Genomic DNA, 20,207 nt, shown 5'->3' with positions numbered 1-20,207 from the left:
GCCACAGTGAATTTTTGATAATAAAAACATTTTGAATTCTTTCGGCCATGATAATCATGCAGCCTTAGTATGTTCCTTGAGTAAATATTAACATGAAATTGCAAATATCCAATTTGCATTTCCATTTTACTGACTTGTATGTAAGTTATATTGTGAGATTGAAAATACCAATAGAAAAGCTGTTTGACATTCAATTTTCAAAACTGTACCTCGCTGCAAAGTGAACAATATTTAATTTTTTTTTTTTTTTCATTTTTATTTTGAACTTAAAGTTCAATACAATGTAACTTATATTTAAGTTCAAATACAAACAAAAATGTGTTTTTTTTTTAACAATTTGAAAATGTTTGAATGAAAATTAATTTTCACTTGAATGACATACATGCACATGTGAAAAATTGTAACACTGTTATGTCAAGTCGGTGGTCTAGAGGTTAAAGAATCAGGCACTGATCCAAGGGCGCAGAAATATTCTGCAGGCAAATTTACTGCTCACTGTTTCAGTGTGTGTAACTGTTGCCAATTTATTGCAAAATAAAGGATAAGATTGTTTCTTTAAATGTAATTTTATTTGGTATACGTCATAATGCTTTTATTTTGAAGGTGAACTAACTCACCCAAGTCTCATTTGGCTGCTGTCGCGGTGCGTGGGTCAAAGCAGAAATCTCGGAAAGCATGAACAATGGTGCAGGTTAAATTGTTTGTCAAGAGAGACTGAAAGTTAATGTAAAGAAAAAGGAAGATAAGAGATATTTCCCTTTATGTAGCATGCACCAGATGTAATTTATCTGTATTTTACCTTGTAGAATGTGATCTTAAGTTAACTTCTATTTCCTTATAATTTATGTACAGTTTCCACGGTGGATTTGAGATGGAAGAATTAAGCTTAAAATAAATCGGTACAAGAAACCGATTTGCGGTGTTTGGAGGGAGTTACAGTGTATGTGTGCAAAACATACATTATCATTTAAAGAAAGTCCTTATGGGCTTCCATACATTTAAATCTCAGAACAACAGCTCTGGTGTTCATTGATGCATCCTGTCAATAGGGTGACCGGATAAAGATTAATGACAGATAATCAGCTTTTGTTCAAGGTGACTTTTAGCAATAAAATCAATAAGCCAACAAGGTAGTGATTTATCATGGAGATTCAGCTGTCAGTCACAAAGTGTTATCTCTGGGCTGACCTCATGAGCCTACTCAAGTCATCCATCTTGGATATTTCTTTAATGTAAAAATGGCTTGTCTGATCTGGTACAGAAAAGATGATACATGTCTGCCTTACTGCAGCACTGATTCTCCATAAGTAGCTTTTCCACATGGCTAAAATTCTAAATCTCGTCAGGAAGATGGATGAAATTGATGGATGTGAAGGCTCCACTCTGCACAGTCTGCCTGATGTATCCAGTCTGAGAGGAACAGACACGATCATTGAGTTACATGGACTGAACTTGCTGCCCCTCCATTAGTATTCCCAGGAGAACGCCAACGAATTTACTCCACACAGTTATACTTTATTATTATTATTTCCTGTGGCATACCATACTGTGCTGACGCGCCATTCTCTTTGAACTCACCGGACACTTAAACGATGTGAGAATTGGGATACAAGATTATGAAGTTAATTGTCTAATTGAGCAGAATCCAAATGCCCTTGAGGAACACTTTCATCCTCTACTATCTCCCAGCATGATCCGTCACTACGGATCTTTGACACCGTTAGTTCAAACGCACAAGAAGCTTTCAACTCATCTGTTGTGGTGTCAGAAGAGATGCAGTCTGGGAACTGTGGCAGTAGTTGCTGGAGGAGTTTTGCAGGACTGTCAGTGAGGCTCAATTGGATTCACTGAGTTGCAGAGATGCTGATACAGTCAGAATCTACAAGTGTTTACCGCTGAGCTGGATCCAATGTGTGAGGATGAACTGGAGAGATATAGCTGGAGAGGCTGACTGCTCCCCTCTCTGAGCTACAGGAATGTGTATCTTTCTACGTGACTTGACTCAAGAGTGTCACTTTTTGTCACAATTGCTGTCCCACATATCTTATCTCCTTTTGTCCTCCCTTAATCCCAACATAAATTGGATCAGAAGAGCTACTGTAGCTGCACTGTGTTCAGTGTGAACACAAGATGATCAATGAATATTTCATTTTGGACATCTAAAAGATGATGCAGTGATAAGAAAAATGTGTTTTGCATGGTCAGCAACCATTGCATTACTGTACTGTGAAGTGCTTTGGAGTTTCTGCACATGCACTTTTAGTTGTTGTTTTTAAATTACATCCAGCTCAGTGGTGGAAGAAGTATTCAGATCCCTTACTTAGGTAAATGTAGTGGAATTACTACCTCTCTTGAGTGAGAAAATGAATCAAAGAGCACGGTGATGTTCCTTTTAGTTTTCCTTATTATCAGACCTCAAATTACACTGCCTATAGGTACAGGGGGGAGAATCACTTTGTTAATCTTAAGGGCTGCTGGAAAAAGGTGTCCCGACTCCAATAAAGGCCTTAATTCTCTCTCCTTTCTGTCTGTGTCAGGGCGTTTTAAACAATTCTGTAAACCACAATTGTAGCATCCCACACCTCCAATGTATGGGGACCGTTGTCCGTGAACGCGCACACTTCTAGGTCTACTTTTAACCTTAAAAGGACACAACTTATGCTGTTTATATTCTGCCCCCAAACACCTCTAATATCTGACAAACCCCAAACCGGCTGTTACATGATCAGGGGGTCATACTGGGGCCTTTTGGTAAAGCAGAGGACTTATGATTAAAAGTAACAGAAAATATACCACATAAAATACCAGTATCAGCATCAAATGTACTATAAATTTAAGAAATCATTGTGCAGATTGTTGTACATATTACCAATATATGCACATAAAGTTGGAATAATTTTATTTTCAGACACAATCAATGTCAATAATAAATCAGATTGTTACAATCATTTAATGGAAAGAGGTAAAATATATTTTATCCCAACTTTATAGGCAATCATGTCTTACTGGATTACTGTCATTATTGATGCATTAATGTCAGTTAATACCCAATATATAAGATTTAATTTATACATGTATATATATATATATATATATATATATATATATATATATATATATATATATATATATATATATATATATATATATATATAGTTTTCTTTTCAGGACAATATTTAACGTGAAAAACATGATCAATTTATATATATATATATATATATATATATATATATATATATATAAATTGATCATGTTTTTCACGTTAAATATTGTCCTGAAAAGAAAACTATATATATATATCAATTTATATATATATATATATATATATATATATATATATATATAAATTGATCATGTTTTTCACGTTAAATATTGTCCTGAAAAGAAAACTAAAGCTGTTAGCTAAATGTAGTGGAGAAAAAAATACAATATTTGCCTCTAAAAGTGGAGTAGAACTATAAAGTTAATGAAAATACTCTGGTAATGTTGTAAAATTGTACTTAAGTACAGTACTTGAGTAGATGTACTTTCCACCACTGATCCATCTCTTGCTGTTATTGAGTCTGAAAGCACTTATGATACGTTACTTTGGACAAAAACATGCACAACATGAATATAATGGGTTTTTTTTATCTGTATTCTCTGGCGTATAAGTAATTTACTTGCTCTAAACACTTCCCAACAGACTGGCCCAGGGAATGAATTGCTGAGATTTCAGAGATCATAATCACATTTGTGTGTTTGTGTTTTTGTCCTGCTGCTTAACAGTTAATATCCTGTGGTTGACATTGCTTGGGGACCAGAGGAGATGAACAGCAATATACACAGAGCTACTCACCTTTTTATCAGCAGCCAGTGAAAGTACATTAGAGGTGTCCTTATCCTCAAACTGTCTCAGGGGACACTGAATAAAATGGATGCTGTACTACACAATGAAATGACATTGGGACTGTTTTTGCTGCAGTAAATGCAAAAGGTTTAGTTTTTTAAGGGTGTGAAGTGGAAGTGAAATGCTTGATTAAGTATCTCAAGTAAGGGTGAAGTGAAGATGGGGCCGGCTGACACGCTGCCTGTCAGGGAATAATGAAGTACAGGGACACTCGACATGCTCGGGCTCATAGTGCCAAATCCTAAGAGGAGCTATAATTATTGTAAAAGCCACTTGCTCCTAATGATGACAGTGACGCAGCTGCAGACCCCCGGCTCTTTGAGATCATCATTCAGAGTTTGTGTGTGTGTGTGTGTGTGTGTGTGTGTGCGTGCATGCGTGTGTGATGGGGGCTGACTGAAAATGTCATGCAATTATTTCCCAAGAACACTTTTTCTTGGGTGTCCTTCAGACTGGCAAGGTTAAATGAAAACCATGAGCCAGTGCATTCCTCTGGTTGAAGTGTCTGGGAGTGTTCTCAGATGTGGATTTTATTAATGGAAAACCCGTGTCGAATATATAGCACTCAGAGTTGGAGCAGGAGTGTAAAAACTGCATCTATAGCTGAGAGTTTTGTTGGCTATACCCGTGATATTCTTCTTGTGCTATTCAGTGAAGTAATACAAACACAATCAATCATACATTCCAGCCTACGGCTCATATATTATAGTCACGTGGCACAGCAGAATTTTTCATCCCTGTCAGCTAATTGAATTTCCATTGTTGACAGTCTAATTGCATCCAAGGCTGACCTTTGACCTTATCGATGTTTTCACCTGTCCGTGAGTTTGCTGAATTACTACAGTATGTTAATACATGTGGAAACTATTCTTTTCCACAGTGGATGTGAAAGGGACTTTTTATGAAGTCTGTAACCAGTGGTGGAAAAAGTATTCAGATCCTTTACTTAAGTAAAAGTACCAAGTACTTTTATTTGTAGTGGAGTAATTTCACAGTGACCTCACTGTGAAATTACTCCAATACAAGTAAAAGTCCTGATTTCAAAACTTACTGATGTAAAAGTACAAAAGTATCAGCATCAAAATGTACTTAAAGTCTCAAAAGTAAAAGTACTTGTTATGCAGAACGGCCTCGCTTACACACACAGGTTGTCAGATATATTTCAAATATATTATTAGATTATTATTATTGATGCATTTATGTAAGCAGTGGTTTATTTTATTAAGCCAAGGCTCATTTTAAGCACGTATTATGCTGTTATGAGTTTTAATTTAAAAAGAAAGTATAATAACTTTAAATTGATCATGTTTTTTATGTTAAATCTCAACCTGGAACTGTAACTAAAGCTGTCAGCTAAATGTAGTGGAGTACAAAGTACAATATTTGCCTCAAAATGTAGTGAAGTAAAAGTATAAAGTTACATCATGTGGAAATACTCATGTAAAGTAAACATACCTCAAAGTTATACTTAAGTACAGTACTTGAGTAAATGTACTTAGTTACATTGCACCACTGATTATTCGTAATGGTGAATTAAATTACAAAATAAATGTAATTGTAACCTGGTGCACTGAGACTTTTCAGCTTAAAAAAAATATTTTTTAAAGTAATCAAGAGGTAATGAAATGTGAGAAGTGTCATTACTTTGCTTAAGTAATAAAAATCGTGACATTTCTCACATTTTTAACAGGATAACTAGCAATCTGTAACCTATTTCATTTCAATCAAACCTTCCCAACACATTTACAGTATCAGCAGAAAGGAATTGTTCTTCCATGTTTGGTCAGATCAGTGCAGCAGCTGGCAGATGCCAAAGCAACAGGAATGTCAATACAATGCAGGAATGAATAGTGCAAAGACCAGACACTTGGTGATGATGAAATGATGTCTAACATCTGCAGCTGATCAGATTCTCCACAGTTCAGACGATAACTTGGCCTGTTCTCTATTCCATTCACATAAACACACTGCACAGTGCTGATAGCAACAGCAACACAACAGCTCCACATGTTTTAGCTTCATCCTGTTCCCTTTTAAAGCTGAGCATCCATTCAAATAAACCTCTCAGTGACCTCAGCTTCCTCTCTGAGAGTTTGTGAGAAAACACTGAGCTCGTTACAGTTCACTGCTCTCCCCTCAGCGCTCCTCTCCCTCCCCTTGCTCCTTTGGCCTTCCCCTCCCTTTGTCTCTTCATCCCACTCCCATTAGGAGTCCCACAGTGTGCAGCCACCGCTCAGGTTCACCGGGCACTGCTTGTTTAATTCATGGCTAAGTGCAACCACCCCACAAGCTCCTCTTTAATGCAGCCTTTAGTTAGTAATGTGGACTATAATCTATGAGATAAGATAATGTTTGAGTCGTGGACCTGAGCTCGGCCCAGGACAGGATATGACATTTCATCCATTAGAAAAGCTTCAGCTGCAGAGTGGTTAGCATTAGTTGCTAATCATTCTAAACAAAGAAGTCATTCATTCCACTTATTGGAAACATAAGAAGCTGGATTGTGAAGTTATCCCACCTGTTACACAATCATGAAGTCATGGCAGTGCAATTAGGAAAAAGTGAGCCCCTCAGTCCCCCTTACTGCTACGACAAGCTGTCCAACATCCAACTGCCAAAACAGTGTATTAGATGTTTGTGTACTGACACACCCTGTGTTCAGTTCTGGTGAAATTCACAGTACAAAGCATCTTTTTTTCCAAGAGGGTCAGTGTGTACAGTATGACATCTGCTTTGGCTTTTGTTCTGTCTGCAGCTGCCTGGATGCATTTAGTTTCACTTTTTCACCAAATCTGCTTTGGTTTTTAATGGAAAGTGAAAATAGCACATCGTGTACCAAAGCAGTGAATAACATGGACATTTTCAGTTCACTAAATCACTAATCAGCTGTGACCACATGCAGCACATCCAACAACTACCACTCTGACTTTTTAGTCTAGTCGTAATCCCCATAGGCCTAATAGTAAACCCAGAAATTTTGAGTACACTAAAGTTTTATTGCAGAAATGTCATCTATAGGCCTAATGGATGGAATTTAACTTGGTTGCTCAAAGTTACACTTTGGGCAATTTGCATAATTTGCATAATAAGCCAATAAAGTCAAAACACCACAGGTGAATAGGGTAAAAAAAAAAAAAATAAAAGATATCACCATGAAACTTTCTCAGTTAATTAGTTATGTTAAGATGAGAAAAAAAAATTATTGCATGTTTTTTTGTATTTTAATGTTTACATATGCAAATGAGGCCATATCTCATCAAATATGAGAAAATTAGATCATTTGATAAAGTCACTCTCAAAATATTTTTTCCAAGAGTAAACATGTATACTTGGGGGTCTGAGTTGAGTCTGAGTTTGTGAAAACCTGTTTTGACTTTATTGGCTTATTATGCAAATTGCCCAAAGTGCAACTTTTGGCAACCAAGTTGAATTCCATCCACTAGGTCTATAGATGACATTTCTGCAATCAAACGGAGCCAAATGAAGAGCTGTTAGGGTGCTCAACATTTCTGGGTTCAAGAAATTACGACTAGACTATCTTAGTCAAGACTTATGCAGAACGGAGCCACTTAGGTTAATAAATATATTTCAAATATATTATTAGATTATTATTATTATTATTATTGATGCATAAGCATTATATAAGCAGTGGTTTATTTTCTCCAGTCTGGGCTCATTTTAACCACTAAATATACTGTTATGTGGTTTAATCTGATAAAATGGCTGGTCACTTTAAATTGATCACAATTTTATGTTAAATCTCGATTTGAAAAGTAACTAAAGCTGTCAGCTATATGTAGTGGAGTAAAAAGTACAATATTTGCCTCTAAATGTAATGGAGTAGAAGTATAACGATACATAAAATAGAAATACACATACTAAAGTACACATACCTCAAAATTGTACTTAAGTACAGTACTTGAGTAGATGTACAGTTACTTTCCATCACTGGTTATATGTAATGATGAAAGTGAACATAGCACATCGTGAACCAAAGCAGTGAATAACATGGACATTTTCAGCTCACTAAATCACTAATCAGCTGTGACCGCAGCACATCCAACAGCTACTGACTTCTTAGTCAACACTGTAAGTTGTTTGGATGCAAACAAGGCCTATATTGAGGATGGATGCTGCTGGTGAATGAAGCTCATATTCTGTTTAACAAAACAGTTCTGCAGCTTCTGCATCTTTTTTGTTGTTGTTGCAGCAAATACAGCTCGGTCATAAAGTGTAAAAATCCAAACTTTATGAGCCTTTGATGATTATAGATCCAATAAAAGTAGAGTATGGAGTATTTATGCAAAGGTTACATGACGCAGTGCATTTTAACAGCAGTTTCCTTGGGCTGCATTTTTATGGTGCCTCATTGATATGCTTGGTTGTGCTTTTCCAGCTCCCCCTTAAATATTTATAAATTTATAGAATGTTCCCTAACCTGTACCTGCTGGAAGAAGTGCTATTCACCTTGGTTTCCAGTGCTGTACTTCAAGAGAACAGAAACTGATGCAGCACCAGCAGTTGAGATATTTTCAGGCTGGTTTTGGTCTTGATTTAAAGGATTAAACCTGCATTTAAAAGGCAGATGTTACTGAAAATATAAAGCCGTGTCAGTGGTGAAGAGGAGGGCTGGTGTTGTTTGATTCTGCTGACCTCACTGACTGACTGACTGAGCCGCTCTGTCTCTGGATAGCAGATGTTCGCCGGGAGTGTGTGTATTCATTTCATAAGGGAGTTGAGGCCTGAGTAGCCAGTCAGGGTCAGCCTGGGTCTCCAGCTCTTCATTTAGCAGCTTGCCAGGAGACGCTGCAGAGCTGAAAGAATGTGTGAACACTGCCCAGTTTGTGATTTAAAGGCTGCCCGGGGTTTTGCCTCGGCCGCTGTGATACTATTTATACCGGTAGCTGTCCTGCCGGGGCTGAATGAGCTGGGAAGCATCAGCAGATTTTTCATCCCAAAGCTCAGGGAAAAAAAACCCAAGCGCCCTGGGAGCAGAGGCTGCAGTTTTTTCAAGCTCCTGTTGACAAAAATTCCAGCATGGGAGAGAGTCTTCACAAGTTTCAGATGGCGCCTAATGATAGAATGCTGTCTTTCTCCCAACAGGATTATAGGAGACACAAACGTCTTTGTTTAATCACATTTATTCTTGGCTGTGGCCCACAAAACACAACGTAACATATTCTGACATAATGCAGTTTCTACATTCATGGAAACTCTGCAGCACATTGATACAATGTTGTATTAATTACTGTAATGCTGCTAATTACTGCTCTAATTAGTCTTTTATCTGAAACATTGTGATGGCACACTACCAAGGCTCATTACCAGCATCAGTGTTGATTCTGTTGAGTCTGGACCCTTTTCCTTTCTTTATCAGAAGTGTAACAAAAATGATCTCCAGTCAGCTAATGTGAGCATAAATACATTGACAATATGCAGAAAATAAACAAAAGCTGATAATATTTAGTATTGTGCAGTGGGTTATGCATCATGTCGAGGCAGTAGTCTGTGTTGTTGTGGTCTCTCTGTACAAAATGTTAATTTCATAGAGTGAATAATTAATCCACAAGATGCAGAAAACAATGAACAAGCATGCAGACGTTTGCATGTAAATACACACTTACACTGTGACACCATCATTTGCTCATAGTGCTGCTGCTCCTCTCTCCACCTTAAGAAAGAAACTACAAGTGGTGCTGTAATCAAAATGCTGCCTTCAAGTGCTGTGGGAAAGATTTTGATAACATATAGTCTGCACTGCAATGGATTAATCAAGTGTCCAAATGAGTGGAAAAGGGTAGAATTTCATCAACTGTCTTCTTCCAATACTACAGCAGAAAATTAGTCTGTTCAGATAGATTTCGGAAGTAACAATAGCACCCCACAAGTTAATAGCCTATTAGTACAGGCTTGATTTTCTTTCCAAAAGTGCTTCTTGAATGGACATAATAATTACACCATTAAAGCTGCAGACAAAAACAGACTCCCCTATTTACTCCAAGGACATAAATATTCATACACATAAACCTAATGACAGGGTTTACACAAAAGTAATACAAACACTTAATGAGAAAACATCTTAATTTTTTCTTATGATTTTCAAGATTTCTCCATGTGTTATTCACTTTGCCATTTGTCTTTACCATGATGTCTGCTCCTTGTTGTGTTTGTTTATGCTGTTTTAGTCTGAGACATGTCAAAGTGCTGACTGTCTGAAATGCAGTTAAGCTAATTCTGTGAATATCCCACATTAGCCACCATATGTTATTGTTACTGAGATAATTAAAAGTAGATTAGTGTGAGTGTTAGCTTTGGTTTCTAAATTTCCATTACTTTACAGATACCGGCTTTAATCCCCTTTCCATGAGATGATAAAAATGACTTTGTATATGTAACGGGTGTATGGATAGGATCTGAAGGAGGACGACTCATAGACTTTTCCAGCATTTATTTGCTCCTGCAGAACTCCAGAAAAAAAAAGAAATTAAAAAGACATTAATTACCTTCTGGTCTCTTTCCTTCTGCACCTCTGCTCCTAAACATGCAAAATAACAGCAATGCAAAACAGCACTGTGAGGGCCAAAGGGAGGGTTTATGGAAACCCGGAAAGTAAGGCAGAGTGCAGAAAAGGTAATTTCAAAAGGAAAAAATAATAATAAAATAACAGGAAAAAAAATAACTAATTGAGATAAAAATCACACATCCTCAAAATAATAATTGATTGATAAATAAAATTCACAAACATGAATGGGAAATAATATATATTTCATTTTAACTCATATTACAGTTACATATAGCCAGTAAAAAAATAAATAGTAAAAAAATCAATTTACTTTCATATTACATTAAACAACAATAACTTATTTTACAGATACCTTCTTTAAAAGTATGGCTATAATATAGTAAAACTCTGTATTTAAAATAATATATATGTTTGATAATAAAAGTTTGAGAGTGTTTGGCAACTTCTGCTGTCAAATTTATTTATTTTTTACATTAAATTTAAAGCTTAACTGTAAGGAAAAAACAAACAGAAAGTTGCCTTAATGGTACATTCATCAATATGCTGTGTATTTTCCCCCCACAAATAATTCACTGTAATTAACAATAAAGACATGAAGCAATTAAATAATCCTGTAAAAAATAAATCATAAAAAATCCAATTACCTTCATATCACACAACACAACCATAAGCTATTTTAGAGATAATTTCTTGAAAAATATGGATAAAATACAGTAAACCTCTGTATTTAAAATAACATATCTGTTTAATAACTAAAGTTTGCTTGGCAACTTCTGCTGTCAGACTTTTTTCCCCATTAAATTTAAAGTTTTACTGTAAAAACAAACAAACAAAAACAGAAAGTTGCCTTAATTTTACATTCATCAATATGCTGTGTATTTTTTTTATTTGATTTATTCATTTATTTTACAAATAATTCAATGTAATTTAACACTAAAGACCATTAAGCAATTGAATAATACTGTGAAAAAAACTAGAATATCCCATTATAATAATTTACAGTTCAACATCAATTGTATGGTTAATTATATTATATTAGATTGATTATATTATATTAAATTATACTTTATTGACAACTAGGGCTGGGCGATATGGACCAAAAGTCATATCCCGATATATTTAGGCTGAATATCGATATACGATATATATCCTGATATTTTTCATCTCAAAGTGAGAGCAAATGTTCAGTTAAAGTCAAATATGACATGTCACAAGTAGTTTTATTGAAAACGGGAATTCACTTGTCACAGCAGCAAAAACAGGAGCAAAATGTGTGAATATAAAAAATATCAATACATATTAATATTTGTATCAAAATTGTAATACCTTTTTTGTTTCATTTGCACATAATGTATAAAAAACAAGAAAACAAGAAAAAAAGTACAGTAAATATATTTTACAGGGTACTCTAATAAAACTTTGAGGGCTTTCACTACACACAGAAAGTTCACAAGAAGCACTTGAATGCAGCATGAGACCACGCCTCCCAATGACCCTGATTGGCTGCCAATTACCAGCCGCTGTTTCTGATTGGCTGCTGCGCTCCCATTGAATCCCCTCCTCTACCTTTGTCAATTTCTTGCGCTCCCGTTGAAACGCCTGGTTGTTGTTTCCCCGGGCTAGGAGGAAGAAGTTCTTACCCCTCGCTACTACCGGAGGTTTGGGAACACCGGGAGGAGGATAAAGAGCCGACCCTACCGAGGAAGCTTACTTTTCTGTCCTGTGAGCAGAGGAGGACCTGCTGTGACTCTGAATGGACAGAGAGTAGAGATATAACCTACCCATCACCTTGTAGCTCAGCGCGGCAACGCTGCAACTCCTCGAGCCAGCGTGCAACACCGCTGCACTGGATGGTGTCGGGAGAAAACAAGGGAATGACATAAACATACCCAGACATGGTTTACTGTCCGCGGGAGACATTATTACTGCTGTGAACTTTTCTGTCCCTAAAAAACCCACACACACGAGAAGGGGGATTACAAAAAGTGCTTCTTCTTATCATTAACAGAAGGGGGATTAATCATGCCGGACCAGATCACCGTTTCAGAGTTTGTGGCGGAGACGAATGAAGATTATAAATCGCCGACTGCCTCTAACTTCACCACCAGGATGTCCCACTGCAGGAACACAGTGGCTGCCCTGGAGGAGGTGAGTGACTCTGGTGCACCGGGATTGTCGTCCCCATAAACACTAATCTGAGAGTTTAATTGTAAAGATTTATGTCAGCTTAGAGTCGTAGGTCACCTCTATAAAATGTGAATAATAATCGCCCTCTACTGCAGCTCCTCATGCTTCATATTCCTACTCTAACCAGCTCAGCCATTGTTCATCAGGATTTGTATTACTGTACAGGATCTCTAGTGTGCCATTATACAGTAGTTTCATTATTGTTTCTGTCTCCTTGATGTTTAGCCAGCAAGGGCAGGTGTAGACAAGTCAGTTAGCTATATTTAAAGCAAAAAAAAAAAATCATGCATGACAAATTTGCCCTAAAGGGCTTTCTACCTGCCCAACAATCGACCCTCTTTATCTGTAGACCCTCAGTTTGGATAAGAAAAAAATAAATAAAAAAATGGGAGAAAAAAGAAAAAACACATCTCTTCACATCTCTAACTGGTCACATAAACATGTCATTTGCACAACATACACATAAACAGGAGAAACACACAACATTATAATCTAAATAGACTGCATGCATATAGTGTAAAGGGAGAAAAAGTATGTATTTCCATGATTGAGGAAGAAATGTTGCTCTATTTCCCCAGTTTGCAGCTGCATCACACTGTATATGCACACAGGGAACACTTTGTGTTGCAGGTCATCAGGAGGAAGGACACTTCCGCTTTGTTCCCTCCACCGCCTCCCTCCCTCCCTTGTTATAGTTTCCCTACTTTGTGTGCTGTATGGTAGAGCCTCGCCCTGCCTGCTGGTAAAAATAGAATTTCCCACATGAGCAGTTCGGTGTGTTATGTGTGTTAGTGTGTCTCTGCTCTGTTAGTTGGGGTTAAATGGACAATTTCCTCCTGATTTCACAGTGGAAAAGTTGGAATCGTGACAGACTACTTTCTGTGTTGCACCTTTTTATTGTAAAACATTCATCATGAGCAGAGACGTCGCTGTCAGCTTTACTACTACTTAGCTTTAAACCTGTGTTTGTGGCTGGTTTAGCTCAGCCAGGCAGCCAGACAGACGTACACCTGCTCAGGCTGACAGGTGCTCCACATGGGCGTCACACACCTTGCTACGCACTGTTTCATTCAAGCCTTTGTGCTTCTGCTGCTGGTGGTTTTAAGATAGCAATTAATCTGCTATTGTGAAGGATTTGTTCTGCTTACAGGGGAATGTGCTTTTCTGTAGAAGCAAGCACATAAGTGTGTGGATTTTAGTCTTTAAAACAATAGTTCAGCAGTAATCTCTGGTTTCTGAGGTTGAGAATTAAATTCAGCTGTTTTGTTTTCAGTGACGGTCCTCAGTTGTTGTCGTTGCAGCGATGTGGAGTAGCGTGTTGGTGTTTCACATTGACCTCCCCACGCTCAGGCTCAGGGCACACAAGGCCTTATTGTTGGGACAACAAGACCTCGCTCACTTTGGTCTGTTTGACCAATTAAACGCTGCAGTGGATGGGGAACACTTCCCCTTATTGTCTGCCGGCCTGCTGGAATCTCAAACACACGCACGCAAACAAAACCACATTTACATTATGTACATACAGACATGCATCAACCAGCAGCTGGTATTTTAAGTTTAAAAATCTACTTTTTTTATACCCGTTAGTGTCAAGAGGATGACTCTTTCACCCTTGAGTGTAATGATGCATCCATATACTGTATATTCATGAAGACTAAAATATCAGATTTAGCTGTTTTCAGCATTGTGCTGACTTTCAGACACATTGTGCTGATTCTGACCTTGTCTCCAGCAGCAGTTTTTAACAACAGCGCTCACTTCGTAGACGTTCCCCTTGCACTGACAGTTGAGGACGCCCGGATGTTTTGTGAATTGGTGTCTATGAGTTTTCATGTCTGTTTTGTTGCTGACTTCAACATTTCTACACACTAACTTCTGTTGCCCTGGCGTTGTTTTTCTGGCACATGAATATCCAGCATATGGTAATGCTGTCAATTAAAAAAGTTGTTATAAACATTTTGCATATATGTGCATATATTGACTTCACAATATGCACCTTACAGACTTATTTTTGAACTGTAGCCACAAGCGACTGTAGAGTATAACTGTGCATTATTAGATTGTTTTTAAAAAAGTACTCCACTGATCAAAATCGATACAGCAGAACCAGGCATATTGTCTTTTTTTATTCTACGTATTCCTCTTGTTACGTTCCCCACAATGCATTTAATGTTAAAAAAAAAACAGTGTCCGAACTGCCTTATGGCAATTTTTTAGGTTATTTCATAGTATGGAGTGTCCTATAATGAGCTTTTCCATGTGGTAATTTAATATACAATATTTATTTCTTGAATAACCACAAAACATGCTATATCTGGGTATATATAGGTTAGAGGTGGCGAAAAAAATCGATACAGCATAGTATCACAATATTTTAAGTGGCAATATTATCTATTTATGGCCGCCATAAGGTATCGATATTTAGCGTTCTGATGGCCAACTGGCCGGCAGTATTTTTGCAGTTGTTTTTTTTCCGGAGGTCGTAGCGGGCTCACTTTTAGGAATATACTGTAGATACTGGTATCATATGAAACTAGAAGATCTAAGGAATCTATAGGGACCATGCGTGTCAGGATACGATAACGATGCAAAATTAGACTTTTTTTAGGTTTCATTCAAAAAAATTGAGAGCAGTGAAGCTTAAAGTTGAGGAAAGTTTGATAAAATGCTGCAGTTGTTGTCGTCCATACATGTTTGGTATCAGTTCAGTTCAATTTGACTGAATACTTTGTTGGTCAGTCTGTGGCTTTGACTCTCATTGTGGAGAAATAAAAAGACTGAAGTAAGATGAATAGACTGAGTTTTCTCTGATTTGACAAAACAATTCTTGATTGAATTTAATTTTATCGACACAAAATACAGTTAAACAGTTAAATCGCAATATATTGTATCACAATACTCACCATATTGCAAAATTCTTAAAATCACCCAGAGATTTTTGTAAAAATGTAAAACTTGACATCATCAGTTACAGTCTACTTTACATCCTTTTGAGATCAGTAATCAGACTTTTTTTCAACCTTTTTCACAGTTCAAGACCAGTAAACCGACTATGATTGTAAAATCGGAGGAATCCTGTTTAGGAAAAGTCTTGCATTAGGTCACACTTGACGTCACTGATACATCCGTTCTGTTTTGACACAAGTTTACTTTTTGTGTGGGTGTTGCTTGTAGAGAGGGGAGATTAATTTGACAAGGGGTATGATTAATGTGTAAATCTGCTGTGCCAGATGGCTCACACACTGCTCTCTGTTTGGTACAAATTACAGAGAAGTTTAGCTCGTCAAACCTGTTAGAGAAAAGAACAGCAATACAAACATACTTACCTGTACTGTGTGTCCGTGTACAGCCAGGTTGTCCACACTCCTTTAAAAAAAAAAAAAAAAAAAAAAAGCACTATTACAGGTAGATTTGTGAGAAGACAGTGTGGTGTGTTTCAGTTTAGTAGAACACTAATCCAAATACAGCACACTTTGTCAATTAAGTCTACAATGCACTTTTAATTTAAAGCCCGTCTGCAGGAAATAGAGTGCGTCAGTGCTCTTGTTTCCAAATGGAGCTTGTTTAAAATAGCTGATGTACTTAGAGCCTCACCTTTCTTCAAAGACCTTTAAAACTGACCTCTGGGTCTGGTTGTTTACTTGCAGCTTTTAAACACATTAACAGGAGAGGAGACTAAAGTGCTCAGAGGTTTTATGTAAATGGGTGCAAATGTTGCGTAATTACTTCATTCTAAACTTAATTGCATCTGACACAACCTTAATTAGGCTAGTAGTTTTAAACTGCTGGCTATTAAGAGGGCATTCAGAGAGCTTGTGTGTGTGAGTGTGTGTGTGTGTGTTTGTGTGTGTGTGTGTTGGTAAAACCACGGCAATAAAAACCTGTTTATCCAGTAAGAGGATGCCAGGCTTTGTGTCACGGCCCCCCTCTGTGCTCCTGTGAAGCATGGCTCTTATTCCTCCACACTTGTGTTGACTTTACTCAGGCAAGACCAAAGTCCAGACGTTTCAGAAATAAGAGCTCTAAGATCTGGTTTTCCCCCTCAAACATGCATCCAAAATGATCTGCCGTGACTACTCAAGTACACAAGGAATGCTCGCATCCAATCCTGACAGTAATAACTTTGTCAGATTCTTTGTGTTTAAATTCTGGTTTTGAAGTTAATTTGAATGAAACATTGTGACATATGTTAAACCTTGCTTTTTGGTTTATAAGTGTGACACTGAAGAAAACACTAGAGGTGGGTGAAAAAATAGAAACAGCATAGTATTGCATGGCAATATTATATCGATTCATGGCCGCCTAGTATAGATATTTATCGTTGCTACGGCCAGTGGGCCTCAGTATTTTCGCCGTAGTGGGCTCACTTTTAGGAATATACTTGAGAAACTGGTATAATATGAAACTATAAGATATAAGGAACCTATAGGCATCATGTGTGACAGGATATCGTGTCAGGAAGTTGTCGAAAAACGCGAAATTAGGCTTTTTTTATGTTTAATTAAAAAAAAATTCAGAGCAGTGAAGCTTAAAGTTGAGGAAAGTTTGATAAAATGCTGCAGTTGTTGTCGTCCATACATGTTTGATATCAGTTCAGTTTGACTGAATCCTTTGTTGGTCAGTCTGTGGGTTTGACTCTCATTGTGGAGAAATAAAAAGACTGAAGTGAGATGAATAGACTGAGAATTTTCTCTTATTTGACAAAACAATTCTTGATTAACTGCATTTTGTGCCCACAAAATTAAATTCAAACAGTTAAATCATAATATATTGAATCGCAAAATGCTTAAAATTGCATTAATATCGTATCCTGGCTCAAGTATTGGGATAAAATCGTATCGAGTGGCCTCTGACGATTCACACCTCTAGAAAGCACAATTTTGAGTTTCAGAATACACAAGATCATTCTCCACATTTGAAAAGGTGACATCCATTCCCATCCCCTCACATTTCCTGAGGTAAAACTAAAACACAAAGCCAATTGTGTGCTCAACTTTCCGTGTTAAAAACATGACCTCTCAAGTTGAATATGAAGGAGGCGTCAGCCCCGAGGGCTGAGCTGACCTCTGTGTGATTGTGAGTATTGATCTTGACAAAAATGCCCCAGTGCTTTTGTCTCGCCCAAGAAAAACTCACGTGGATGTCTGCAGGATATCTGTCTGAGGCCAGAAACTGGCACACAGTGTAATCGTCTTGAGTCTATTTTTGCATCTGTGACTGTTTTTTATGCCCCAGTTACAGAAACCTGCTCGACAGAAAGAGACTCCAAAAAATGATGCAATCAATAGAGTTGTCTCCTTGAACAAATCTCAAGTGCATCCACTTCTAGCTCAGGTATGAACACAAGTACATTGGTGTAATGTCACGGTGCTGCATTTACGACTCACTGAGCAGTTGTGGCTGGTGTTAAAAGCTTTAATGGTGTACCAATTGTCTAGCAAAGTGGATCAGTTATTGGGATCACTGTGCATTAAATCACAGCTGAACTGAATACACTGAGTGTGGAACAGACTCATACAGTAGACTGGAGAAGTATGGCTGTTCAGTATTAGGGCTTTGGCTGCAAAACAGTCATCGCTACTTGACATTCAAGACAAGCTTTTGTGTTGTCAGCAGTGTAGCCCTTTGATCAGTCTGTCAGCTGCATATATTTGCAAAGACAGGGACATATTATGTTTCATGGCTTTACAGCTGCTTTGTGATTCAGAGTTGCTTGACAGGTAGAGTCTGAGTGCATGCTTGTAATGCAGTCTTAGACTACCCCCTCTTTTTGATGCATAAATACAAATACCCTCAAGTTGTTTCGGTCCCTCTTGGCCCATAAGCTTAGTTCTGCTCTTGATGTCTGCAGCATACCTAACTCTGCAGCACTGTATGTTTGCAGGTACAAGTACATCAACCAATTCCACGTACCACAACATTCATAAACGAAGCTTTTTTTTAATGCTTGTCCCAAGATGGACTTTTATAAAAATATATACAGCTCAATAGAAAAACATACAAAACAGCATGAAATAAAACAGTAATACAATACAAAATATTGTTAAAATGTTCATGAAAGGCAACTGATCATCTGTCTTTAAAGTGATTTCAAATTACGCTGTCAGGGCTGACCAATACGGCTAAAATGCTCTATCCCGATATAGTAGAGGTGGGCGATATATATTGTCTACGATAATATCGTTAAGGTTGTTTTGACGATATGCAATTTTACAATATCGAGTATTTATAATATCTCAAAAAGAAAACAAACTGATATTTACCCATTTAATGTCTCTTCATTGAAGTTTAACTACGAGTCTCCTGAATGCATAAATTTAAAGAAAATAAACAAGAGCTGTTATTCTGAAACATTGTGTCCAGCCATCCTGGTAAGCAAGAAGAATTTTAACAGCTTTTTTGGGGGGTAAAGAAAACACATTTCAAAGGATATTGTTAGATTGTCGTTATCGGAAAATTATAGAAATTAATCTTTTTTTTTTTTTTTTACTATATAGTAGGGGTGGGCGTTGTGGGCAAAAAAAAACCTTTATAATTTTTAAAAATGTTCCGATAGTCAGGTATATCTTGATAACGATGGTTATCAGATATAACGTTTTGGGGTAATTTAATGAACAAATAAACGGCCTATATGCCTTTTTTGTATACTGAATAGTCCATGTTAGTTCGCTCCAGCTTTATTCCCACTTGGAAGGATCATCCAAAGTATCATCCAAATGATGTAAATATATCTGTAACTCAGTTCGGCTGCTGGGTTTTAAAGATTATATTGAATCATATATACAAAATCACATTAACTATCTATTGTCATAATGCCCAGCCCTAGACCCACTTCATGATCCCCTTGGACTTCCCTTCCCTTCTGAGATCCTTTCAAACAGAGAAAAGATATTTATCTTGTGATGCTTGTAGAAGCAGTTGGGATCTTGTGCCTTGCATGAGCCCAAATGACCACCAACAATACTGCAGTAACTGTATACCGAGGAGGGAAACAAAGCTGCTGCATGTTCTGTATCTTCCAGTATATGTGCTAGAAACCCACCCATCCATTAGACCTCTCCCTCTGTCCCATATCCCTTTGTCCAGTTTATTCATTTTTCGCCCATGAATAAGGTTTATTTATAGCCCAGTCAGTTTTTCATGGGTCATTACTGGTGTTCGGGGGGGTTGAGGGTGACTCAGTCCTGGAGGCTAGCATCATTACTCTTCCATCTGGCTATTATTTCATCCAACAGTGGTCCATCACGCTGGTATGCCAGCTATGAACTCATATGGCATGCTGCCTCGCTACTTGAATCTGTTGAGAGGTTTTTAGGGAGTACCTCTGGGAATGGCGACGGTATTCGCAGCATCCAAAGGCAACTGTTGGCTCTGGCTGTGCAGGCCACACCAGTCTGGTTCTCATGGACTGCTACAAGCTTCCCTGATGTTAGTGTGTAACAAGGTAATGGGGCTTGTAAAATAAGCAGATTCTCAGTGAACTTAAGTGTTAAAAAAGCAGTTTAGTGCCTGCTGTGAGTGTCTTTAGTCTCTCATCCCTTTAAAGCACCTCTAAGCTTAATCTCAGGCCATCAGGTTGTTTTGGTTACATGCTTTAACTTGACATGA

The 20,207-nt window shown here is 37.4% G+C and overlaps 1 protein-coding gene across 3 annotated transcripts in view; it reads left to right on the top strand.

Moving 5' to 3' along the window:
• The first annotated feature begins 11,879 nt into the window (after positions 1 to 11,879).
• Positions 11,880 to 20,207, top strand: part of asap2a (ArfGAP with SH3 domain, ankyrin repeat and PH domain 2a) — an 86,854-nt gene continuing 78,526 nt past the window's right edge. The window contains exon 1 of one of the 3 annotated variants that reach the window (XM_059353140.1): positions 11,880 to 12,560. In XM_059353140.1, coding sequence (XP_059209123.1) covers positions 12,435 to 12,560 — 126 coding nt within the window. In that variant the 5' untranslated portion in view covers positions 11,880 to 12,434. The remainder of the gene's footprint in view (positions 12,561 to 20,207) is intronic. The other 2 variants (XM_059353141.1, XM_059353142.1) reach the window with 2 other exon arrangements.

This window comes from Centropristis striata, chromosome 16 (assembly GCF_030273125.1).
Source record: "Centropristis striata isolate RG_2023a ecotype Rhode Island chromosome 16, C.striata_1.0, whole genome shotgun sequence".
Lineage (NCBI taxonomy): Eukaryota > Metazoa > Chordata > Actinopteri > Perciformes > Serranidae > Centropristis > Centropristis striata.
The sequence above is the reverse complement of the archived record's forward strand: the minus strand, read 5'-3'. Positions and strand labels throughout refer to the sequence as shown.